Source organism: Anabas testudineus, chromosome 10 (assembly GCF_900324465.2).
Source record: "Anabas testudineus chromosome 10, fAnaTes1.2, whole genome shotgun sequence".
Lineage (NCBI taxonomy): Eukaryota > Metazoa > Chordata > Actinopteri > Anabantiformes > Anabantidae > Anabas > Anabas testudineus.
The window spans coordinates 6513412-6540663 of record NC_046619.1 but is presented as its reverse complement, the minus strand read 5'-3'; the positions used below and the strand labels follow the sequence as shown (position 1 = coordinate 6540663).

General features: G+C 41.9%; 2 protein-coding genes across 9 annotated transcripts in view; one reads left to right on the top strand and one right to left on the bottom strand.

Moving 5' to 3' along the window:
* Positions 1–810: 810 nt before the first annotated feature.
* Positions 811–2981, top strand: LOC113160181 (ankyrin repeat and SOCS box protein 12). The gene is given in 5 exon segments (XM_026357275.1): positions 811–909; positions 1171–1494; positions 1987–2515; positions 2610–2734; positions 2736–2981. Coding segments are annotated over 4 exon segments (984 nt in total). The 5' UTR covers positions 811–909; positions 1171–1209; the 3' UTR covers positions 2781–2981.
* A 1546-nt stretch (positions 2982–4527) lies between these two features.
* The window catches only part of LOC113160175 (rho guanine nucleotide exchange factor 9), a 40331-nt gene continuing 17606 nt past the window's right edge, over positions 4528–27252 (bottom strand). For 3 of the 8 annotated variants that reach the window (XM_026357255.1, XM_026357257.1, XM_026357262.1), the window contains 9 exons: positions 20914–21093; positions 18846–19046; positions 16209–16388; positions 15597–15829; positions 14491–14620; positions 12588–12719; positions 10790–11033; positions 10472–10540; positions 4528–8451 (listed from right to left, as the gene is read on the bottom strand). In XM_026357255.1, coding sequence (XP_026213040.1) covers positions 8276–8451; positions 10472–10540; positions 10790–11033; positions 12588–12719; positions 14491–14620; positions 15597–15829; positions 16209–16388; positions 18846–19046; positions 20914–21093 — 1545 coding nt within the window. In that variant the 3' untranslated portion in view covers positions 4528–8275. Of the gene's footprint in view, positions 8452–10448; positions 10541–10789; positions 11034–12587; positions 12720–14490; positions 14621–15596; positions 15830–16208; positions 16389–18845; positions 19047–20135; positions 20243–20913; positions 21094–24041; positions 24447–25760; positions 26098–26200; positions 26401–27252 lie in introns of those variants that run through there. The other 5 variants (XM_026357261.1, XM_026357258.1, XM_026357260.1 and 2 more) reach the window with 5 other exon arrangements.

Sequence of the window (27252 nt, the reverse complement as noted above, 5' to 3'; positions counted from 1 at the left end):
AAAGTGTGAAAAACATGTGAAAATTGCCAAAATGCTGTGGCTGATTTAGCTTATTATGGGAGCTCGGGCCGAGGTTCGGGAGGATTGCATTAAAACCAAGCATGGGTTTTGTCTTTTCTTTAATTGTTTCACGTCTGTGTGCTGCAGTAAAATAAAGCATCCCTCTTGTGTTTGTACAATCTCAGGAATCTGTCCTCTCATGTCATCTGTTGAAAGAATGCAACATGGCACTTCTAAACATGGGGCAGTATGAAGACTCTGTTGGGTTTGGCAGAAGAACAGCTGGCCGGCTGCTCTTGTGAAGTGTCTGACAGTCATGCAGCTGACACCTACTAAAATGGCTGCCTCGGTGTGAATGAGGGAAACAGGCTGATAACAGGAAACGTTCAGGTGACCGACTGCTTTTTTCACAGGTTCTGTGTGGTCACACTGGAAAATATGGAGCTACAGGCGAGGTATTATAACATTACAACAGGCAGCACACAGACACAGAGACGCAGATGTGTCCATTTGGACTCACAACATGGGGAGAGAGACGCACTCAGCAATCACTGCATGTCTGTCACAGTTGTATCACCTTTCTAATTATAAATCTGAACCCTGACTCTCCAAGAATGGAAGTGTAGGCAGACCCATCTGTGGCCTAAAATTAGACCCCCCACCCCAGAAAGGAGCTCTGGCCCCTCTGTCAGATAACACACACACACACACACACACACGCACGCGCGCACACACATACACACACACACACACACACACGCCATACTGCACTTTTCACAATTCACAGCTCCTGTGGAAGCATCTCACAGTCTTTGGAGGACCGCTCTTTCTTTCTTCCACGTGACTTACAATGGAGGCGTGAGACGTTTTAACTTCACTTCTAATTTCCCTGGAAGTAAACAAAGTGAGGTAAGTGTCTGTCTGCAGTCAGTCCTCGCCTGCTACTGGTGAATCTTAGCACTTACAACCAGAAAACTCTGTGAGCGTGTCTGATCTGTCTGTTTAAGTGGAATTATTTAGCTGTGATTGTTCTCACACAGACGATATTAATAATGTGATATTAAGATGTGAGCTGTTGTGGAATAAAAAAGTAACCCAAAGTGACATGAGTATGTCCGTGCTTTGTGTGGACGCCTTTGTTTGGATTACCATCTTTCTCTGCCATGGCAGATGGGAGAGCTTTGACTTGCACTAGCCTGGAGTTACACTATGGTCCTGCGCCAAGCTGCCAACATGAGTTTGATGGACATTTCCAAGATCTTCTCCCTGCTGCAGCCAAAGGATGAGGACGAGGACAACGAGCAGAGTCAGGCCCTGAACGACGCGGTGGGCAGAGACGATGTGGCCCTGCTTTCTGAGCTCCTGTCTCAGGAGAGCTACAGGAGGTCTGTAAATTCTCGAAGCGGGTGGGGGGTCCCGGTCACCCCCTTGCGCACTGCCGCTGCTCTAGGACACCTGAGATGCCTGGAGCTGTTGTTGGAGAACGGCGCAGAGGTGAGTTGTAGACTGCTGGTGAATGCCTAACAATATTGAATATATACATTCAGCCCTCAGTCACTTGATTTAAAAGCCAATTTTGGAGAATAAGGAATGGAATGATCCTGCCCATTATGTTTTTTTTTACTTTGTATATGAGTGTAATATAAAACAAAGTCACTACTAGTTTTGACAGGTCCATAGAAAAAGATTGAACAACTCAGTGCCTCTTCTGAGACCTGCACAGCCCTTTGAATTTCATTATAGGTAATATCAGCACCACATTTTGTCAAGAAAAAAATAAATGAGTTGAATAAAAGTAATCTCTGTTTTTGCTGCAGTGATTTGACTCCTTTTTTTTTTAAACCTGTCCACTGTGAGTCTGACTCTGTCACAGGAATACAGTATTAAACAGTGCAGTGCAGCTCTTCGATCCCTATGTCACAATCTCTCTGTTTTTTCTTTCCTCACGGTTAAAACATGTTGCTTTTATATTGCGCTTGAATCCAGATTGACAGCCTGGATGTGAAGGCCCAGACGCCTCTGTTCACAGCTGTCAGTGGGAAACATCTAGACTGTGTGGTTGCTCTGCTGAAGGCCGGAGCTGATCCCAATGGCAGCCAGTACAACAATTGCTCCCCGGTGCTGACTGCCGCCCGGGAGGGAGACGCAGACGTCCTCAGAGAGCTGCTGCGTTTTGGAGCCGAGCTCGACGTCAGATCCAAAGTCCCAGATTGGGCCTCCAATGCGTCGGCCTGCCGAGGGCCCCTTTATATCTCAGCTGTTTACGGACACCTAGACTGCTTTAAACTGCTCCTCCTGCATGGGGCCAACCCCAACTACAATTGCACAGATAGGAAGATGCTGGCCAGGATAAAGCAGCCAAAGACAGTCCTGGAGGTGTGTCTCCGTTATGGCTGCGGAGTGGAGTACATCCAGCTTCTGATAGACTTCGGGGCAGATGTGTATCTGCCTACACTGATCATTGACAAGACAACAAAACAGAACGAAGCTCTGGCTCTGCTGCTCAAAGAGAGAGGTCGGACACCTATTGTTGCAGATGCAGTAACACATGTACAGCGAAGTGCCTGCAGACGTTAATGCTGATCTATCTTTATTTGTTTCTGTTGCAGTTTGTCCCAAAACACTGATGTCGCAGACTCGGCTGGTAATTCGAAGAAGCATCCCGTCACTGAATAAGGAGGCTGCCGTTGAAAGTCTGGACATTCCTCTGATCCTGAGGAACTACCTGAAGCATGAAACCTCTGAACTCATATGACGTTCACATTCGCAGTTACCAGTGACGTTTCTATACCTCGTCGCTGTAGCTGTACGGCTGAATAACTTGTTTGAAGCTTTGCCATATGTTCCCGCAAGTAGGACGAGATAACGGACACTTACACAACGAGCCTCAGTGTGAACACAGTGTCCTCTTTTTCTCTGGTTCCTTTAGAGGTCACTGTCCTCTCACAGCACTGTGAAGTCCGCGTTTTTATTATTTATACATGAAGACTGAAGTTTGTGAATGCCTAGATTTGTTTTGTATTAAATAGATTAAGTTTCAACAGTCATTTAATCTGTACAAAGCTGCTACGAGTGTATCATACCAACACGCAGTTGATCATCCTGAAGGGCAACGTGCTGGGAAATCTGCTTGTGTTTGGGAAGTGTAACACCACGGCTGACCACTAGAGACCACAGTAGCACTACATATGGCCCCGGCTATGAGCATCTGTTAATGCCTCTTTGCATCATCTTCAGCTTTTCCCTCTTTACACAATCAAATCCAGTCGCACTTCACTCGCTCTGACACTCAGACACAACTGGAGACGCGGATCCAAACACAGGCACCGTCTGCATCACACCAGGACGTCTTAGATCTCGCTCACACACAACAGTCCTGCATGTTTGGACTTCAAAACATAGGGAAGCGCAGCCATCAGCCTACGGTTTGAGCACGGCCAGCTGTGGCTGTGTCTGCATGAGTCTCATTACTTATAACAGAATAGTTTTTATTTGCTGGGTATGATTAGTGTTAGCTTATTTGTTTTTTCCTTTTCTTTTGTGGCTCGTGAATCCCGGTGCTATGACTATGATTGTTGCTGTTGTAAAGGTCGGGCCTTTCGTTTGTAATATGTCCAGGGTTTAATGTGTCAGCTGTTGGGAATGGGGCCCAACAAACAGGAAATTATGTCACAAAGCAGGAAACCCAGCACAATGCCCTCAGTCACACTTTGACGCCTTGACACGTACTTCTGTAGAGGTTTTATTTTCAACAAAAGTACAGCTATATCAGATATGGATTTATTTTTACAGCGAAGTACAACATATTCCCAGTGCTTCTGATTACATCAAAACATATAATGTACATACAGTTGACATCTCCACTCTCCCATTCACAGTTTCTGGATTGAATAGGCATTATTTTCAGGTTTGTCATTTCTACAACAAGTAATCAAACTCAAAGGCCAGCAAGAAAGTAAATGACATGTTTGCATACGGTGACAAAGCATAGGAATACTGTGAGTAAACTCTTCTGTGATAGGCAAAAATCCAGACCTCAAACTAGATGGTATTATACAATGAACAGATTTGAAAGGTGGGCTGTCAGTCTTCTGTTGACCTTGTTGTCACTGAACACCACATTGATATATGGCTCATTGAAGACTCCGTGGTACCCTGGCTATTCTGAAACGACACAGGACTGCATAACCAACTGCAAGGAGTGTCTACTGAAGATGGCGCTATGTTCATGCGAGTGATTGTGGTTACTGGCTCATGTACACCCTGGACTAAGAGGAGAAACACAAATCTGAGCAATCTCTGATGTATTCAGTTGACAGACTGCTAACTTGGCTGTCTTGGTTTTATGACCGGATAGAGAGAGAGAGAGAGAGAGAGAGAGAGAGAGAGAGAAAAGTCAACTGCACAGAAGGCTGTCCTCTCAGCTCCCAGTACAAGGTCAGACTGATAATTATATAAGAAAAAAAAACAAACAAACAAAAAAAACAAAACAATATATATATATATACACCCTTTTTAACAATGTGGCCAAAATGGTACTATTTAATACTGCATTCAATAAATACAAGTCAGGAATTAATTACTTCTGAAGGAATCATTTCTTAAGTAGAAATAAGAACATGATATGAATTGCAATTAAGTACTCTACGTGTGAGTCTTGAGGATTAGGTTTATTTTTAGCTCACCCGGAGAGGTTTCGCATTTATTCAGCTTCTCCGCTGGACTTACAAATCTATACACAAACGCTCACGATTAGTGTTAAACTCCTATTTGGTTCGCCGTTGTCAGTAGAAAAACATGATACCCGTTTTGCCTCAGCAGTTAATGGCATTCCAAATAAAATAACCAGCAGTTTGGACCGTGACAGTGTACGTTAAGAGTTAAAAGAAAGAAAATCAAGGCTTAAAAAATAATGTTACAGTTTGTAGTACCCATTATACTGTGTTTTGGGCAAAGAGCGCATTAGTGCCTTTCATTTCACCTATCGACAGTTCAGTCTTTGATTCAGCAAGAGAATGAGTTGTTCCCCTGCCGACTGACAATAAATAAAAACAGAAGCTACAACCTGCGTGGGATGTGAAGTGAGCAGGAGACAGGTGGACAGAGAAAAGAACTCCCTTTAGTGAGATGGTATGGGTTCACACATGGATGGTCCCGTTGGAAGTTAAAATAAAACGAAACAATCTGTTAAGAGTCGTCTTAAGTCTCATGCAAAATATTGGATGCCACAAGCATGCATTTACCTGGTACTGAGGTCTACCGCACGCTAGAACTGGAACAACATTCGTCTCCAACGCAAAATACCAATATCCAAATATATGATCTGTTCTTTTTACAGTATTTACAGTGTGTAGCTGATAAAGGTAAAATAGATGATTCTTCTTTTGATTTGTAACTCACTGGTAATAATATACTTTGACATGTGAAACCTAGCTTGACTAATGAAAATCTGTTTCTACTCTATATTCAAATTAAATCTTTCAGTGTGTTAAATAGATAATAATAAAGAAATTCTATGTAGTTCCTAAATGGCTGAAATTAGAATTAACTTCTCTTTGTGCAATAAAATTACAGCTATGTGAATGTGACATAATATAATAAGGTGTTTTAAGTGTTTCAGTTAGACAGCACAGTATCTACTCATATGGAAAAGGTCTGACCTCTAAGTTTCTGTCCGAGTGGATCACACACACACACACAAGGAATTCCCGGTGTGTGCATAAGAGAGAACGAGAGAGAGATGCGAGTCCCACACTGAAGGGAAAATACATGACTAATTCAAATCTGCCTGTGAAACTGAATAGATAATCACTAGTGGAATGCTGGAAGGCACTGTTAGATAGCATCTCTCTTCTCCGCAGCAGAACGGGCCAGCGAGTGCGCATGATTATGTGTCTGTGTGTGTGTTTGCTTGCATGCTTGTGTCTGAATGTTGGTACTGGTAGTGATGAAGTAGGGAGATGGGAGAATGGGGGAACTGTGGGGAAAGGAGGGGGGGGGGGGGGGTGCTTAGCACGGGACCTGAGGTTATCATGGCCTGGGAACCATATGTTTTTGCTGTGCCAGACGAGGGAATTATCTTCCAAAACAATCTCACTGGGAGCCATCTCTACAGACACCAGCAGCCAACTCAACTCACCCATTTCTCAACTTTCTTTACTGAAACATAACATAAATTACACAACATACAAAGCAATTCTAAGGTCTTTTTTTTCCAATAGGTTATAAGGCCTGTAAGAAGGCAAACAAATGACATAGAACGATATATAACTCTTTCATATCACGTTGTAGTGAATAGTGAGGATATATAATGATGTATCACATTGCACAAGTTGTCATACTGTATATGTACTGTCCATCAGGTGATATAATTCAACACAAGATGTAGTTCTGGATCTGAGGTCAAAATATGATCACAAACCGTGGACAGATGTTTCACTTACATTCCAACTGTAGAAAAGAATACACCTTCATGATGTGTGGAAATTAGTAGTTTCTCCTCTGTGGATCTTCTCTCTGTTTTTTTTTTTTTTTTATTACCTAATGCCTCTGTTGAAGGGTCTCTCTCACAGCAGCTTTGGGGACTTTGTTGATTAAACGAATCAATCTGATCAGGCCACAGTTTTTGTAAATCACTTAACATTGCCGGAGTTAACTGCCAGAACATGGATCAGATCTGGAAAATAACGTGACAGGGAGGTTTGCCAAGATTTCAAGCTGGGGTCCTTAAAGATGTATGAATCTGTCAGAGGACACCTGCGTGCTACAGATTTAATTCACCTCTCTGTCTCCCCACAGCACTGGCTAACACATCTGCCTTCTTTTAGCGTGGGCTAACACCAAACTGATACGGTTGTCCTGATCCTTTCAAATTTCTGCCATTTTAGTGACCATTTCCCCCCCATGCCGGTTAGGGTGCTTTCTTAAACTGTGGCAATCGCACGTTTGCATTGCTCCTGCTCAAATGAGAGAAAACATACACCTCAGAATGAATATGTGCTGTGCTTTTTATGGTGTGAGGAATACAAAAATAATGAAGTCAACTGAGAAGACTTTCCTTTACAGGCGAAATGAAGAAAAAAAATGATATTATTTTAGACCTTGGCCAATGCATCAACTTCACTTTTAGTTCTCAGAGGATTTCTGGAGGTAGGCTGTGCTCTTTCTTAACACCCAGTGAGCTGCCAGCACAGTGCTACAGGGGTGGTCTCTGAGGAGAGTGGGGGAGGGGCGCTGACACAAGGCAGGTGAACCGTGGCCTGCCTATCTCCTGCTCCCAGCTGTTTCATCTGAGCGGCAAGCTCTCAGCCAAATGCAACCCACAGCCCCTCGGCGTGATCGGATATGAATACCCTGTCAAAACTGGTTGGTGAAAGGATGTAAATATTCTATTGATGTTCTGACTATTGATTGGTTCCCTGACCCATCATATCATGGCCAATGGCAGGTTTCCAGGAGAATGAACCACTTCCTCTATGAGCCACTGACTCACAGAGGCTGAGCAGGTGGATAGAGAGACAGAGAGGACAAAAGAGTGACGGAGAGAGGGAGGGAAACACTGTGAACGTCAGACGTGGTGAAGAGAGGCCTACTATATGCAGACACCTAGAGAGAGCATGGAGCATGAGGAGGAGATCTAGATGCAAACATCAGTAAAACAGAAACGGCCTGACCAGTCTGTGATCAGTGGCAGGATGGATGTAACTCAGAGGAGACGCTGACAGATGAGCTTCACAGGTCCTTCACACGCCACAGCTGGTAGCTGCAGCCCGTCAGTATTCAACCTCACATTCAGTAGAATGCAACAAGTAATCTCACATAGCAGCACAGCAAGATCTCAGCTTTTGGACACAATCATACTTCTACTGTAGGAACGACCTGGCTCGGCCTTGTTTATCTTTTCAGATGACTGAATAAAAATGAAATCATGTAACAATCTCTGAAACTCCAGGACATTCAGATGATGTGAATATGCAGAATCCGAGGGAAAGAGTTTGTGACAGTTGACTCAGCTGGAGAGGCGTGATAACTAAGAACGTTACTAACATATATGAATTGTAAAGTCTTATTTTTTCTCAATTTTCTTTTTTAAATCCAGGTCTTCAGTCGTCTTGCTGCTTCCAGTCACACTCTATAATAACGTTGGTCCTTAACTTTGGAGTCTCTTTTGTGTTTATGTGTGTTTTTCATATTCTTCTTCATCATGGGACATAATCATCCAGTGTTTAGTGCTTCTAAGAAAAATAGCTGGTCCTTCAGAAGAGTCTGTGTATCTCTATTTCTTAAATGGAGCTAATCTACTAAAATTCTGCCAGAAGGGAGCCTGGCCTCTTTTGGATTGACTGAATTCAAAAACTTCTCCTTGTGCCATGTCCTCCGTTACCTCATACTGCCCCCCACTGATGGGGTCCTGGGGGGGGGGGTATGAGGGGGGCGTGCACCTGTTTACACCTAGGAAGGCAGGTGCAAGAAGAGCAAGAACAGGGTATGAGGGGAGGGAGGGGGGGGGGAGGCGGTGCAGGGCACAAAGCAAAAGAAAAATCAAAAAGAAGGAAGGTGGATAGCAAAGAAAGAAACATTGTCAGTATTGTATATGAAACAGACACAACAACACAACATCAAATCATGCTTCCACAGAAAACAGGCACATTGACATACATACAAATGAGCCTTCGTGTTAACATTCCTGCATATTAAACCTGAGATATGATACAGTATGATCATATGATGACAGCTGAATTTAGAGAAAAGTGGAATTCAGCTCTAGCAATGACACAAGGGAGACTAAAGATGCTATTCAATCAAACTCTGTAGCAGGCAAACAAGGGAACCAACAGATTACATCAGATATAATGATGAAACCAGGCATTTGGACAACGGACACTGTTCTTCATGTTTGCTGACAGTGCATTTGCTTGAATAGCACCCCTGACACTTGAGAACACAAGAGTAGCGAAAATAGAGCCAACAAAAAGCTGTTAATATGCATTTAACTACAGTCTACAATGTCATTTAGCTACAGTCTACAAGCATCACAACTATGCTAATGTAATTAAAAATTAGATACAATCAATATTTGGTGATGAAATATTCAAAAGTTGCCATGGCATCTTAGAAAAAAAAAGGAAAAGATGACAGTGTCTTTTCTTAGGGGTATTTTTTGCCAAACGCTGTTTTAGCAGTTAGAAGGGTTCAATCTATTTGTGTTAGTGGAACCTGTTTATCTTGGATAGTCAAGATAATGCTTGTAAACAGATTGGACAGTGACTGCATGCTCCAATGCCAGGGTTAATCACAACACCTCCCAATGCTGCTTAGCAGTTGCCATGGCATCTTATTGTACTAGCTCTAAGGAGAACTCTAAGGCATATACCTTTATCATTTTCAAACCATGTCCATACAACATGGCCCTCTTTTTCAAGATGAAATCTATAAATGAATCTGAAATTCAAGAGAGTACTTCACCTTGTGCCAGCCATGTACACATACAGCACTTAGAAACACACAACATTTACTTCTGACAGACATCTAGAGGGAACCTAACGTCAGAGAGAACATTCCAGCAGTGGTCATTGGTTAATTAATACCTTAATGGATGGTCATGCTTATTGTGAAACTGGCAATAGCAAGAACATCAGTAATGGTAAATGTACAAACATCTAGCCTAGCACTAAAATGGCTAAACTCTTAAAGGATGATACCAGCAGTTTGACATGTGGGTCCTGAGTCTCTGAGGCTTCGTCAGCAAGCACCAACTGGAATGTCTTGTGTGACATGTTTTTCTGTTAGTGAGATAGCTGGTAGCTGTTGTTATTAATGGTGCTGCATAAGATTTTGATACAGATTGTGTTCTAGCTGAATTAAAGAAAACCACCTTCTTCTGACTTCAAGGGTCTTCCATTGCTCTAGACTACACAATACACTGCTTATTGGACAATTTAGACCCTGTAATAAAACGTAATACACACCTGTAAACCAAAAATGATTTAGTGACTTTGTTTGAAAGCAACAACAACCATCTTAACTCAGTAAAAGAAAAAATGCTAACAATTGTCCAAGGTATGAAATCATTTCAGTACAAGCGTGACACAAGACCCACATGCCATGAACACCGGAATCACCCTTTAAACTCAATACTTCATGCAAACAGCCCTCTGTCTTTTCATTGATGCTTAACAGCTGCTTTACAAACTATATCAGGTCATCTTCACGTATGGGCTGACAGACATTTAACTCAAAGGAGAATTACTTAAAGCGATAGTAGCGAGCAGACAATCCACTTAACTTTTCTAGCTTACTTAGTACACTTCTAGTCTAGAGCCATTCATTAACACTGTGTGTGTGCTTAAAAACGGTGTAGAAAGTAAAAAAAGAGAGCAGGGCAAGGGGAGAGTAAACAGCGATGAGAAGACAGAGCACACCAGCGAGGAAAAAAAAAGGAAAATCACCTGATATCTTCTTGTTGCCTCACCTTTCTGTTTGGTCACCTTTCTCACTGTCAAGGCTGCCTGCCGCTTCTGGTACTCGGAGATCTCAAAACCTAAACAATAAAGAATAACAGTATTTTAGCATGGATAAGATGTTCCACACAGGATCAGTAGATCATGTGAAAAAATGACATGTAATAATTAGCAAAAGGTTTCCTTTAGCTTCAGAATAGGTAGGACACGTTTAGGTTTAGTTTTTTAAAATAAAGTCGCAATGGAGCACAAAGCTGAATATGAGCAATATGTTACGTGTCCTATCAGAGCTTCCCAAACAGGAGGGTGCACAGAGGAGTATAACTAACCAATTTTCTCATCTTCCTGCACCATCTTCCTCTCTTCATGGAAGGCCCTGAGCCAGCGGATCTTCTCCTCTGGCTTCTTGGCCAGGAAGATGTGGATCTCCTCACTGTCTCTGTTGCACAATTTGAAGGCATTCTTCACACTGACGTTGAAGTCGTCGTCTCTCCCGTCTATGGCATCCCGCACCTCGTAGCGATCCATGTCGATTCGGCCTTTGTAATACAGGATGTCCCGGCGTATCAGGTCCTGGGGAAGAGGAGGGGAAGATGTCTATTAATGTGTGTCTCTGTGTGTGCATGTGTGTGCTGAAGCTCAGAGGCGTCAAAAAGAATCCTTCCCTTGCTATCCTGAAAGTCTGTCTTATGCAACGCTTTCCATCTGCTGCCCAAACACACAAAAACATTCCATACACAATGCAGGATGCCAAATTCCTCTGTAAATATTCTCCTTGCTCAACATCACAAACAAACCAAATAGGTAAGGGACGCTATTTTAACAGTGGATTTTACACATCAATGCAATCTAATACTCTACAACACATCAACTTTACAATAAATCATGTTTATAATGCTCCGTCTTTGTTCACAGCATACTTGCCAAACCCTCCTGATTTTCCAGTGAGACTCCCAGTGTTATACTACCTTTTCCTTATTTCCTCCTGTGGTCAAATACTCCTGCATTTCTCATCATTTATTCTAACACTTCACAGCTTTCCCCTATTTCATTATCACAACTTGTTCCTGGTATAGTGCATCATAACAGTATTGCTGTCCACCAACATAGTTCCACCTTCTTGGCACGTTTGTAAGCACTGTTTGTAATCCTCATCCCGCACAGAGAGACAGAAATGCAGAGCAAAAGACACCATTGTCACCATCATTATGACTTGGGACTAAATAACACAGAAGTTTCACTATGTGGTCAAGGAAGATAAAAATAAAGAACAGAAACTGGCAACTGTTAATGAGCGCATAGACACAAATCTGCATCCGAGTGCTGATAAGGAAGACTAAAGTAGAAAGGACTGAAGAAGGCTAGATGCAATGTGCTACTAACACACCCTGAGGGCTGCCATTACACATGCTGCACTGAGGACACCGGAGAAGGAAGTATAGAACAAAGGCTAGAATTTATAATTTAGCGCATCTTGGAGCTGACTTTGTTTAGTGGACCAGAACTGCTTACACACATGACGATCTGCAGACATACTGGAGGTTATTTCTGGTGCCAGAGATGTTCGACTATGACAGAATGAGAGGGCAGAGGGAAAAAATGGAAAAACAGAAAGACAATAAGTCTATATGTCTTTTTTTTCAGTGTGTTTGTCTGTGTAATGATGAAATGAGAGTTCCTCTGTGTGTACACGTGTGTGCGTGTGATGATGCAGTTATTCAGCCTCTGGGTGTGTTTGTGTGTAAGTGCCCATCCGCATTTCTGTCTGTGTCTCTGTGTGCATGTATTGTTGGGTTTAGCCAAGCGTGAACATCTGTCTGACAGGAGAGCACAGCCTTGGTGCATTAGAGCCCAATCAACCACAGCTCCATTTTGTGAAAGGTGCTGAGGAGCTGGACGCATCTTCACTAAGGACTGGTGTGTCTCATGCAGCATTATGTAATGCATTTGCAGCTCTAGCACTGAAAAAGTCACATTGTCTTCAAGCATCTCCGTCATTAAGCATGTGATATGCAGTGTTTAAGGACACAGGATGAGGGTGTGTTCTAGCTCATCAGCTTTCTTTTAGCACACAAGGTCTTCGAATAAAAGGCAGAAAGTGAACAAAGTGAGAGAGATATCAGCTACCTTCTTACAAAGGACCAGCTGGTGATCAAAGAGGAAGAAGACTCGCTGCTGGCTGCGTCCATACGGCTGATAGATCCATGACAACTCCCCAGTGTAGATGAGCTCCGAGCTCCTGTCCAAGATATCATCCCCCTAGACACAAACACGGATACATAGTTAATAAATGAAAAAGGTCTTTTTGCTGAAGAAAAAAATCTGTTTACTCTCTATAGGTAGCAAGTCTCAGACTTTTAACACAGGTGAATAATGTCTTCTGTTGCTCTGAAGGAGCTCTGTCAAGTATAACAAATTAACAAGTTGTTAGTGTCATATTGATGGTATTAGCCTGGGCTTGGAGAGTAAACATTTCAACAGAAATCCTGCTTTACAAAAACAATCAAAACATTAATATTTGTGGGGAGGATGCTCACGACAAGTGGAGAACATTCAACTTATTTATCATTAAACTAAGAACAATGCAACATTAAGTTCACCTTCAGGTAACCTTAAGTGCAATTTTACTATACTTACAATACTAGATTCACAAGTTTTCAGTAAAATGCTAGCAAGCAACAAACCTTAACACAAGCCTCTCAACTTTGTAATTTTTTGGAATATTACTTTAAACAATTATCATCCCATGCAGAGTTACATGTAAGGAATTCAGTGAATTTTAAAGAATTTCAAGCATACATTTTTGAAAGAGTTTATAAGAAAGTTAACAAATGTAAAAAAGGCTATAAGAATTATATAAAGATGTGTCCACACAAAAGATTTTCTCAGAAGTGACTCGAGGTTGTAAAAAACTGTCTTGACTGGGTGATACAGTACATGTACACTGGCTAGAATAAAATGGAATTGGAATTTTGTGGTTTTCTGCATTCATTTGTCAAGAGTATTAACAAATATAATGTGGCTAAAATAATAACACAAATAAAATCTGATCTTTCATGTTTTTATTGAGAATAACCACAAAAACCTCATAGTGCTCGTGGAATAAGTATTGATTCCCTTGAAATCGATAACTGGTTAACCGCCCCTTGGCAGCAATAACTTGAAAATCTGAAAAGGGTTTCAAAGTGATTTCAAAGACTTGAAACTCACCAGTCTACAGTTAGGCAAAGAATCTACAAATGAAGACACTATGGGGCTGTAGCTACTCTACCAAGAAGTGGGCGTCCAGTCAAAATGACCACAAGAGCACAACAAACACACATCAATGAGGGAAAGAAACAATCCAGAGTGGCAGCCAAATATTTGAAGGAATCATTTGAACTGGCTAACATCTGTGTTCATCAGTCTAGATTGTGCAAAACATTGATCTAGAAGGGTGTCTATGGCATGACACCACAAAGGAAGCTGCTGCTTACTGAAAAGAAGATTGGTGCTTGCCTGAAGTTTGTAAAGAGCACATTGAAACTCCACAGCAGTATCAGCAAAATGATTGGTCACTGATTAAACTATACTGAACTATTTGGAAAGAATACCACACTACATCGTAAGCAATGTAGCGTTACATAAAAAGGTCACTGCATATCATCATGAAAACATCATCCCAACCGTAAAGGATGATAGAGGAAACATCATGTGCAGGTCTGATCAACAGCTACAGGAAGAATGATTTATGGTCGTTCTCAATAAAGAGATAATTAATTTTAGGCACATCATATTTGTTAATACACTTGACTTAGATGAGGATCAGATCACATTTTCTGACAATGTAATGCAGAAAACCATGAAAATTTCATATACTTTTTCTTGCCACTGTATATAGATTAAAATGTAACTTCTTCTATCCTTAACAAAAGCTGTAACTAAGCTAAGAATCAAGCAGACCAGATCAGATTTAGTCAGTAAAACATCAGTGAACATGCTACTAAGCAAGATGCTTAGTAATTACTCCTCAGTCAATGCATACACATACCTCCCAGTCCAGAACAGAGGCTTGCCACTGGGCAATCTTGTCAATGTTCTCCAGTCTCCTCTTCCTTTCGTTGATCTGCTGAGTGACGTTCCTCATTACTGCCAGGGCTGCTGCCACGTATCGATAGTCACTACGGACACAGTGTACACGTAATTACTCCTGGGAGTTACAGGGTAAAGTTATAGCTCCTGGAGACCGGCCATTCTTTAAAAAGGCATGTAATGTTGTAGTATTTAATGATACAGAGTAGAAAATTAAGGACAGGGGTTATAAACTCAAGTAACAGCAGTAACTCTGCTGGAAGACAGTCAAAATAACACACTGCTGTTTAATTCCAATCAGCAACTTTCTCTATCCACAGTTAGCTCCGACTGCGCCTATGCTAACTGAGCTGGATTTATCCCTCTGGCTTAGATGTGCTACGGATCCAATTCTCACTTTGGAAGATAATGCCTGTGTGAGTGTGTGTGTGTGTGACAGAGAGCAGGCCTATATCTGGCAGATTCTCCACAGTCAAACACTGTGATCTGGCAGGCTTCGCTCGCAGAGCTGGCACCTGTCCCTCTCTGGCTGAGAACGCGTGGTTTGTGAATGACCTGGAGCTGGCTGAGACACCCAGAATCACTTACACCATGTTTCTGTGGGTTTGCACGCATGAGTTTGCACATCTGGATGCTCGCATATGCATCTGTACATGAGAGATCATCTGCAAATGTTTGGATTGTCTATTGTGCTTCTGTGCTGTGTGCATGCAGCGTGTGGGATGTTGATCCTTGTGTATGCGGCAGCAAAAGCCCAAATTCATATTTAATCTGCAATCTATTTATATGCAGACTTCTTTGCAAAGCTCCTATGGCTATGTACTGATATGAAATTAATTTGACTTATGTCTTGCAGGACTGTAGCATACATTCCTAATATGGCTGAGATTCCTCGATTAAATATCTGCCTCTAAGACATTCAAGCTTATAAAAGAGTGGAACACAATGCATCTTGAAAAACAATGATGCATCAGTGAAAGCATCTTTGTCAGAAACAAATGAGCTACCATCAAACGGCAACATGTATAGTAAATTAAATGTGATTTGGGCCGCAGTGTACAGTACCTGTGCTCCTGCGCAGTATATTTGAGAAGCTCAGCCAACTGGAGTGGATATTTGCAGATTTTCTGGACAGGTGTGAGCAGGAAGCCATCTATGGCAATGTCAATCATTTGCTGGAGGAGGCGACAGGCCTCAAAGAAGTGCTGGTATCTGCCATCCCTCATCAGTTTGCTCAGCTCCATACAGGCATCCAAGTGGTTGTTACAGTATTCTGAATAGATCCAAAAACCATCTTGCTGTAGAGTAAAAGAGTACAGAGGTACATGATCAGAGATGAACATAAGTTATGAGTCATGCTGGGGAGAAGCCAATATGTACAGAATAATCATTATACTTGCAAACATTTTTATTGGAGCTGTTTCCTCAAGATCATGACTTAATTAAGTCTTTGTGTTGAGATAAACTGTTTGCTGGTGACTCAATTATCTCCGCAACTTAATGTCTATCTCAAGATAACAAGATCATTAAGTTATGATCTGGAGTTAACAGGCCTAAAACAATTATTAGCAATTATGGCTGCTCCTGGCTGGACAGTGTGTACATGTCCATTTGTTTTTCATGCTGATTTTCATAAGCGTTTCAAAGGAAAACACTGACAACACCGCTTGAACTCACGTGTTCTAAAAAGCACGGTCCGATTTCTGAGAGATGTGGTTCTTCTGTGTTGTACTGTTTCTCCAAGTCTCTAACAAAGCCCATCTGGAAGCGGTAAATGTCCTCGATGTTTCCAAAGATGACCTTCAGCTGGTCATCATTGAACATGTCCACACGCTTCCTGCACTGGCGCAAGTAACCCTAGAACAAAATGGGTTACAACTACTGTGAGGTTTTCAAAGACGATACAGTTTATTAAGACATGCGGAGATACGAGGCAAAGAAATGCTCCTGTACAATGTACAATCCACACCTTAGCTTGTTTAATCTCATAACTATTTCTGTAAATTCTTTGTAATAAACACATCAAGTCATTCTTTAAATATGATTCATTTTAATTAAAATGAACTTTGACTCTTTAGAAGCTTTTGCAGAGTCCAAAACAATTTTGTGTAGGTCGAACTGTGGCCCCATTTTGTCAGTCCAATTCTTGTGGTTAATTAAATGCCCTGAAGCTTTGGCACTTTGGGAAAGGATTTGCTGTAAGAGGTAGGTTTTTTGCTATTTCACACTCCGCCACCCTGAATTCTCTACTGTTTTTTTTTCTTTTTCTGAAATGCACATGCTTAAGCTTTTTCTTTTCTTTCTTTAAGTCAAGTTCAGTACAAATAATCAAAATTGAAAGAGTAACTTAATATGTGCCACTTTAAGGCCTAAAGTAATAACAGTTAACATTACCGCCTCATCACCAACATCACCAAAACCGTTTCTATTTTTCATATGCTCTTTCCATGCTTTTACTGCAGCCTCTTTTACATGTTGTTTGTCTTATCAATTAATTTGGATGCATTTTCTCTTTGTATTTTGGCGGACTTTTTCTTTTTCCAGAAGAAGCAATGCAGGCCCCATCCATGACACTACTTTCTGGAGCACTTTTTCTCCACACTTTGGCTTCCCTATTACTTCGGACTCCTCAGCCCAATAAACTTTGATTTCAGACTTTTGTGGCTCATCTCTGTACATCTCACTCCTGCTTTGTGGAGGTTGTTTGTGATGTCAGTGAATGCAGTTTTTGTGGTTTTTCTTCACAGTTCTCACTGTGCTTCTGTTGTCAGCTGTTGTTGTTTTCACGGCTGACTTGTTTTGTGTACAGAAGTACAGTATGGTGCTGAGCGCCAGTGGTGGACGTCAGAACTTGTTGCTCAAAAGATGGGAAGCCTTTTGGATATTAACTTATCTTACGTACTTACAAATCTCCTTCTCAAATGGTCTAAATGATTAACTTGTATTTAACGTAATGCTGTAAGTATGCAATTTGTAACGATGTCCAAACATTTAAGATTGTCCTGGAACTGAAAACAATGATCAGAAGTGAATTAAAGTTTTTTCTTACTATCATGGAATTGCTGTTCATATTGTTCCTTCCCGAGGGGCAGCTTGGTACTGAGAAAAATCAAAAAAGATCTAAAATCTTTTTCAGACCTTGAGTATAGTTTATAAATGCTGTACTCTGTAAATGTAACTTTTGGCAGGACATACTCTTCAAATGATAATGTAATTGAAGTTGCCCCTTAATGATTATAATTGTGATTTCATGTGTACGTGACCTTCATTGTATATTTTTTTCAACATTGCAAACTTTTTTTTTTACCGAAGTGTAAGATGTTGTTTGAAAATAGTTATGAAAGAAAAAGCATAAATCTCTTCACTGGCTTGTCTATGGCTATTTCCATGTAAAGATAGCGATCAACTCTACTCTTGCCTGTTCATGTTCATGGCAAGTTGGAAAATTCTGTGCTCCCGCAGGCAAGACAAAGAGGATGAGAAGGTGAAATTTATGCTTTATTGCAACTGTTTTTAAGCATTACACTGCACCCAGACTACACACAAAGGCTATAGAGCAGATTAAAGAAAAGATGACTTGATAAGCAAAAATATGCTCTATAAAACCTTGTTCAAGCAAAGTCAAAGTGATGCAAAGGTGTTTTTTATGAGTGTGCAACTTACACACACAACAAAATACTATGCAACTCCCTGTTCTACTGACAAACAGCACTTATAAAACAACTGCTTCATATAAAAAAAAAATTGTGAATACTTACTTTTATAGGTTAGGTACAACATGTCTTTGTACTGTATATGCACACATGTACTGGACTACAAATGTTGTAGATTTAATTAAGAAATTAGAGTTTGATTCTAAATAATACGTCTATATTTTAGATTCTGATTTTCATTTGGGTGTGCCATGTTTTGAGTCGTTATAACAAGCTTGTCATGCTAAAATAGAAAAAATAGGAAGACTTTAATTAAATTTTATTAGGTGTGAATTTCAGCTTGTCACTTCAGCATGAGTCATAATATAATGACAAATTTAAACTGGACTAGATTCTATGTTCGGCTACTGTGAACAACTGACATATTGTGTTTTCATATCAAAGAAAAACAGCATAATTTTTGTTTTGAAATCAAAAGACAAAATATGCTTAAAATAAAACTGATTATGCGTCAGCGCCATGACAGATCCTTGTGTATAAAATGCTGCCTTTCCTGTCATGCAAATTTCAGTTCCGTCCCATTTATCTTTCCTACTACCTTGGTATTAATGCATAGCCTGTGTCAATGAGGATTGGTGAGTGTGTGCACGTGTTTCAGTACCTCACAGATATCTTTAAGGTGTTTGATGTAGTGTCTCTCTGTGCTCATGATCTCATTGATGACATTGGCTCTCATCTGGTCTCGGTTCTGAAGAGGCGAGCCCAGACACAGACAGTCATTGGTGGGGTCCAAGTGTCCATTTTGCACCTCGCTGGTCCCCTCTGCAGGCTCCGCTCCCCCATCCTCCTGGTTTACCCAGAGCTGAGGAACAAATAGATTCACACACACACACACACACACAAAGTTGCAGACACATCAACTTGAATAAGAAATGGGCACAGAGAAGAATGTAGTTTATAAATTTGATGAAAATGTATTAGTCGACAGATATTCTTATAACAAAATCTTTGCTATAAAACTGGAATGACTCACCCTTCAGATCTCACGCGCGCGCATTCATACTCACACACACACACACACACACCATACATATATAAATACATATATCATACACACAGAGCCATTAAAAGAGCCTCTGGTAGTTTGGACAGTGAGTATGACTCTTGGTCCAGCATGTAAGAAAGGTGTGGGACAAGCTGCCAAACACACTAGCAACCAAATAAAAAAGAAAGTCTCTATCTGAGACTGGTGCCCAAAGGATATTCAATGCCCAACTGTGTGTGACTCTCCCTGCTGCATATATGCATGCATATACACTCACACACCATCTCACGTTTTCCTCACACAAGCATGCACTCATTAACATACACTTAGACCAGATTCACAGTACATAGCATATTCCACTCTCACTGATAGAAAGGGCCAAGTGAACGTGGTTTTAGATGCCCAGCAGCCAACACCTGATGACACATAATTTGCTAAGAGAACATCAAAGTACCAACAAGTAGAATGCCAAACACAAGATGAGAAATGCAGCGCCACGGACAAGCAGAGTGACGGGTGGTAGACACTGACTGCAGATAAGAACTTGTAGTGCATCAGTAAGAATGAGAAATAGTCAGAGTCAATAGTAAATAGAATAATTAAGTAAATGATCCATATTTAAACAAATAGAAATAACCATAACCAATAATAAATTAGGATCCTCAAATCCATCTAATTCTATGTGAATACATTTGTAGAATTTGAGTACAGGCCAAAAAAGACATTAGACATTATCTTTACTTTTGACTCATCAGGTCCACCTCTCTGTTGACCCCGTTTAGGATGATGTGATAACATCATGGGTACGTTAATGTTTGGTAATGTCGAGGGTACGTTGCGTGGACAGACTGGAGCGGGCGGGTGGGCGGGCAGGCTGGATGGGTAGATGAAGCTGGGAAAACGCACCTTTGACGTGGTGTTTTGGAACCGTGGAGTTGCTATAGGGTTGATATAGAAAACCTGTTTTGTTTGGGGCTGAGGAGGGTGGGGTTCCACCTTGGAGAGAAAGAATGACAGAACAGAGAGATACTTTTTTGTTGACAGTCAGTCAGCCTGTCTGCCCTGCCCCTCGGGAGTGAATATGGAAGGGTTGAAAGGTGGGAATGGCCATGAGGAGTGTCTGTGGGGAGGGTCTGCAGTGGAAGCCTCCACCTACAGGAAGGATGCTAATTCTTCCTACATTAAGTGAACTGAAAGATGTTATAATAATATATTAGATGCATCAGTTCTGGATCTGTGTTAATACAGTGTTATGTTTAGTTGAGCTCAGATATTAGTGACATTATACAGTTTAATCACAATGTAAAGTGAACACGTGAATTAAAGTAGATTTCAAGGGTAAGAGCTGAAGGTGATGACAAACCAAAAACGGGGCTCATCAGCATCTTTGTTTTCTTGTCCCTGAACACCCGATAAAGGCACTTAGCTTGCTGTTCTCTGATCTCTGGAGTGTTATGTATGGTTTAAATAAAACATTATTCAACTGCCAGCTGCGTGTGGTGCAAGCATATCAATGTGTGTGCTTTATGCCTGCTATTTGTGAGTATGCCAGAATACTTGTACATGTGTATTAAGTGTTATTTATCAGCTTTTGTGCATATGTTCATGTGCCTCCATTTCTGTAAGTGCGTGGGTGTGTGTTGTGTCTGTGGTCGCTGGCCAGCCACGACTGCAGCTAACTCACCCGTACAAAGCTGGCAGGGAACCATCCTTCCTCCTCATCAATCTGGCCCCACCACCAGTCCTTGTTGGAGGCGTCCAGCACCTTGATGACGTCGCCGGCTTTAAACGCCAACTCTCGGTCCGCCATGGTCACATGGTCCCATACCGCCTCAGCGTTGACGATTGAACCTCCACTTATCAACTAGAGAAATAGGAGGGAATACATTGGAATAAATAATAAAATTGGTAGGAGAGACCATGGAGGCAAGATCTTGTGCTTTATTCTCATTACGTGAAGCCACTCCTGTGGGCACAACACTGCAGACAGTGACCAATAAATATGGATCCATGTTATCTAAGACAAATTTAAAACTGATTGTAATACAGTACTCAGCCTCATTTTGGCTTCATTTTGTATGAACCCTAGTTTTTAAGCCCACTAGATTACTAATGGATGCAAATACACACCCTTAAAGCCGGGGGCCCACTGGCAGCTTAGGGACTGCAAATAGAACAACACAGACCACAGTACAACAAAACAAAACGCAACAACACAAAATTGCCATTGGTGAAGAAACAACACTGCATCAAGAAACACAGCACCAGTCGCCACACTGGGACAGTAATTGGCCCATTATGACATTAGAATAATTACATGTGTTAATGTAATATAAGTGATAAGGAGCAAACTAATGTGAAAGGATAATTTCCCTTCCTTCATGTTGTCACCAGGGCTTGTTATTTTATCTGCAGCACAGTCTGACAAAACATGGGGATGAGTCATGAAATCTTTGCAATTGATTTTAACGTCATGAATAAATAATGTGCACATTATGCGACACTATAAATAAATGTTTAAATTCTGCAACTGTGTGCAGGAACATGTGTAGAGTGCTATTTTAAGAGCGTCCAATGGGTATAGTCTGCAAGGGAATGAACGCTTGGGCGATCAGTATTCTTTGACGGATTTTGGAGAGGCTAAAGGTTGGTCTCATTAAAGGACAAAAGACAACAGTCATTGTTACAGAGAAGGACCTGAGTCTCACATCATCCATCTATCAAACAGCATCACTGTCCATCACACTGAGGACTTTGCTTTGTTGCCTTGAGACAAGTATTCACACACACTTGCAAATACACATATGCACACACACGTGCAGCCAGACTTCAAACTTCGAATGAGCTGAACCATCGGTGTATGCATCGGTGGCACGGCTCCAACTGTTTGTTCCAATTGTTCTCTCCAAAGTAGTGTTCATCAGCATTCTCCAGTTCAGAGCTAACCATGCATCCACTCCCTGGGGCTGTAGGCAGAGCAGACAGCGCTAAACAAGCCTGACAGGAGCCGCTTAGGCTCTAGGTAAGGAGTTACCAAAGGCCTGGAGACAGGTTTGTCACACAAATGGACATGAAATTTGTTCTTTACTTGTATTAAAGCTTTTGTGTATTAATTTAAGATATGCTTGCCTAAAAATAAAAAAGTACAATATTCTGCCCTCCTGCTGATAAAGTGTGTTTGTAAGGATGTCCATCATAAACAGTAGATTGTTTGTATTCTTCCTGACCCTGTCACAGGGACTGATGCTCTCACATTCTGCAGTTATGCTGCCCCTTCAACTCATGGACAAGCCTACTTCTCTGATGGGTTACTGACACCGCTACAGGGGATGCACAGCCAATTGGGGCATAGGAGTGAACACAGGAAGGGACGTCCATGCCTACAAGGGATGCCGTTGTCATGGCGACAGATGAGAATGCTTCACTGGTATTGACAAAATGATGGGATGAGGCAAGGACACTTCAGGATGCACCAGAATATTTCCAAAATTAGGTGTATGAGTAGGCATATACCTAAAAGTGTAGTAGAGGCAAAAAGTGAGTGAGTGAGTGAGTGAGTGAGTGAGTGAGCGCAGGCCTCTGCATGCATTCAGATCAAAGTTATTAATGTGTAAGGCTGATTCAATCAGGTATCACATAGAGCCGGGAGCTGGGGTAACAATAGCTCCAGCCTATATCTCAAAGCTTTCCACTACAGGAAGATAGGAGGATTACTGCAAAAAACATGTGTCACGCTGCCATGGAAACAGGACCAAAGAATAGTTCTCAAAAAGATTTTTAAAAAATCATTGTTGATTCAGGAAAAGGTATTTGATTTAAATAATCTATTGTACAAATGGATAGATGAAAAAAAATGGTATAATGCTGGAATAACGAGTGGAAGCCAAATCAGTTCTACTTGACTGTCACCATCTGACATCAGGACCTCTGCCTGAAACAGCACCCACAGAACAAATGAGCCTTGGCACTAAGGTCAGTCTTGCTTCTTGCTCCTATACTGTAATGACTGCTTGCCTTAAACCACCCCAAAAGAACAAACCACCCCTGTCCAGCACCATTGCTTTTTGAGCCACATTCACTCCAAGTCCAATCTCTCCAGTTCACATCAATCTGCTGTAATATAGGCAACAGACAGCGAAAGAGACAGAGATAGACATGCATTCACAGCCAATGTTCCTCCCTGCTCAGTGCTCTCTTTCCCATCATCCCTCCATCTCCCTAATGAGATCAGCACTGCCCTCTTCAATACATTGCATCCCTTTTCCGTCTGCATGTCTGAATAAATTAAAAGCATTACATAATCAATCTTTGCAATTCCTGCTTTAGCACAGCCTCATACCTAGTATGTAGCATACAGTAAACACCTAGACTAACAGAAAAGTCTTGCCATAACACTTATCCTTACCTTTGTGTCTACCAGCTGTCATGACCTGTGTCATCACTGGTTTCACTGCAGTTACAACATCAAAGATCAAAGAGCGAAACAAAACCGCAAAACTTAAATTTAGGTCAATGCAAATGAATGCAGAGGAACCTTTCCCTATACATGGACATAGTGTACTGTATATGACAATGTTGTCTGATTCATGTTCTAGCACAGACATGGAGACTGACAAGGAAATATGTAAGCACAGTAAGCAGATTCACTGGCTTATATCATCTTTGCAGCACAACACATCAGCATTCACTGCACTGGCAGCTCCACTGCATTCCAACATCCTCCTCTATCTCTAGTCTTAGCACAGCTGCACCAAAAAGCACCTACATACAGCATCCCTGAGCAAACACACATGTGCCTTTTCCCATCCTTACCATGTTTGTGGCATGTAACTGTTCAGAGAGTGTATGCATGGAGAAGTCCCGTTCATACAACCATGATAATTAAATCCCTTTTGGAAGTGGACGAGGTGATGGTCCTCCGTAAGAGCTGAGCCTGAGATGTCGAGTAACAAGGTGCTGTATTCCAGAAAGAGGCTTCTCTTTCCGACGCACTGAGTGAGTCTCGCGGTCCGTCCTCCCTGTGACTGCCAACCCTGTTATGTAATACACTTATACCCTGAGTCTGGGAGCCAATCAAAGATGCTCTGTCTAAAACCAGAGAGATACACACACATTCTAACACACACTGTTGTCTCACTCACACACACCATCCGCACATTGACACTTCTGACTGCACAGCATTTAACAGAACTCTATTAGACACCACCTGCCCTGGAGGGATTACAAATGTGTGAACACTTGGGACATGTGCAGGACTCAGATTCATAGAGGAACTACAGATAACACCCAACCAAGACTTTCTTATACACAAACAACTTAACATACTCAAATGTTTATGTGTGAACACGCATTTGGAAATTTTCATTGCCAGCCGCAGAAAACCACTCGAATATACAACACTGTCAATGCTATGTTTACAGTCCTGTGGGGGTCCCTGCAAGGAGGGATGTTTATGCCTTCTACACATGACAAAGGTATCTGTGCTCATAATACATGGCCACCAAACACTTCTGTCTACACCTACAGCACATTTATCACTTAAGTAGACACACACACACAAAACACACAGCACTCAGCCTTGAGTGTGATACATCTTCAAAAAACCTAGCCAGCCTACCACCCCTATTAATAGGACTGTCATGGACAGCTCTGGGATAGGCTTTTAGCATATCTATTTCTGACTTTCATTCAACATTCATGACACCTGCCTCCAATCCTTTATTAGATTCCACCATGTGGAAGAAAAGGTTTATTATATCTCTTTGACAAGCCCTTTGACTTAAGACATTTCCTCTGTATGAAATATATGCACATACAGATTTTTTTATTAGCCACTATTTAATGATATGAGTGTGGGCTTTAGAGATAGGTGCCACAACAAAATGTTTCCAGTGGGAGAAGTGTGCATATTGTGGGTTATGAAATGGGAGCTGAGTTTAGCTGCATCTAAAATGGGGGAAACCTGGAGTGATGGAGGCCCTCCTTTATTAGGCCTAGCCCTGCCTGCTATTGGTTAGGCTACCGTTCAGCTGAGATTACAATGATCCTCCAGAGTCTGTGATCAGCAGCACAAACGTCTCACTTACACCGCTATTTGCTACAAATATCACATTTGCTCCAGTGGAGAGATCACAGCTCAGTTATTAGCTGCCATATTGTAGATATGGCTACAGTGGATCGCAATAGAAAAACAAGTCCTGACGCAGCAGTAGGCTGTGGTTAAAAAGGACAATTAGTTTTGTTCTTTTTCATTTAAAACTCGACTCATTATGGAACAGAATTAACTCATGCGCATAATCCACAAAATACAACATAAAGGATAGAGGGGGATCGACGTAGAGGGACATGTTTATATGCGGAGGTAAGGTATGAATCTCCAGTCACCACAGAAAAGGTAGGCGCATCACAGATCTGTACCCGCACAACTATGATCACCACCAGACAACACTAGCTATCACAAACGGTGAGAGGACACAAGACACAACGGAGGATTGGGGAGGGGGTAACAGAAATACATTATGTTGTACCAACGTCATTCATTTCAACGCGTAGCCGCGATGGAGCGCTGGGTGTCCCCGCTCTCGACCAACGCGCAATGCCTTTCTCTCCTCTCCTGTGTGAAAGTGCGGTGCGCTGCGAACCGGGCCCCAAGCGCAGATCCATTAACGAGTACCGAGGATGAACATCAACAGCACGTTCACAAGCACCAGAACCGCGATCACCGTAAACACCGCGCAAGTCTGGACATCCAAGGCCATGGCGCAGCGCTGCGTGCCGATGCTGAGATGCGCTCTCAGTGACGGGCGGTATTCGGCTCCCCCGTCTAGGCACGTAGCTTCAAAGCAACCAAGAAATCCACCATTACAGTTAGGCGAAAAATGAAAAAACAAAAAACAAAAAGATGGCCCTACGCCTCTTCACACTACACGGTGTAATTCACAAAGGCACGGGAAGAGATGCATCATCCTCACCATCATCATCGTCATCAGTCTGCACCGCGATCTCTCCCCGCTTGTCAACACCTGCCGGTGTTTCGCCTCTTCCCCTAAACCGACCGACTCTCAGGCCAATAGATTCTCAAAGCAAACAAGAGAGAGGTTGTGCGCAGGATGTTCGCAGCTGAAGAGCTGCCTTCCGGTGAGTGGGGACCCGGGGGATCGGCGGTGAGGCAGAGAGGCGGTCCTGTATTAAGACTGATCAGCGCTCCACTGCCAGACTACCAGAATCAGCCATCACCTCCAGTCGGGGGAGGGGCACAGCCAGCCCCTCGCTGACTACATCGACCACAGAGGCCAGAATCATAACCTCATTCATCTCCCACCCCATCTAAAAATATCACAGTGCCTTGGTGATTTATCATTTATCATTAACAGCCCGTGATGAAGGAGGATAACTGTCAGAATAATGGATGCAGCTTCCTCAAAGTGACCACCATCTTATAATTTTATTGACATGTCACCCTTTTCTGCCAGCCTGTCTGTGGCCACATATTAACAAGATACAGCTTGTCCAACCAAATTTACACTATATATTACCTCCATGTGCAGGAGCCAAACATCACTGATGCAAGCGTCAATCGCCTACAGGTGGCCGATCAAAAGCACCTCTATATATAAGAAAGAGTTACAATCTTTGTTGGAGAGGTTTAACGTTTCTAATATACATTTCAAATTCATTCTAGACCATAACACAAAACTTTTGGGCATCACCTTATTTCTAGCAGGCCTACAGATGTTCAGTTTATGTTTTACTTCTAAATGAATCTACTCAAAATAAAGCTCCACAGTTTGCAAGTAGTTTCAAGGATGGTAGTGTTTCTCTTAGCAGCAGAGGCCAATATGCCCTCACTTATGTTGTTGTATGGGCCAGGTTACAGCCTACACTTTCCATAATGTAACTTAAACTCTCTCCATCTGGTAAACACACAATCTCCACATCTCTGTTAAAGCCATGTAAACCTTACTCCTGATTATGTCATTTAGGACTTTTCCTTGGACCATGGGGCTTACAATTGATATTGATA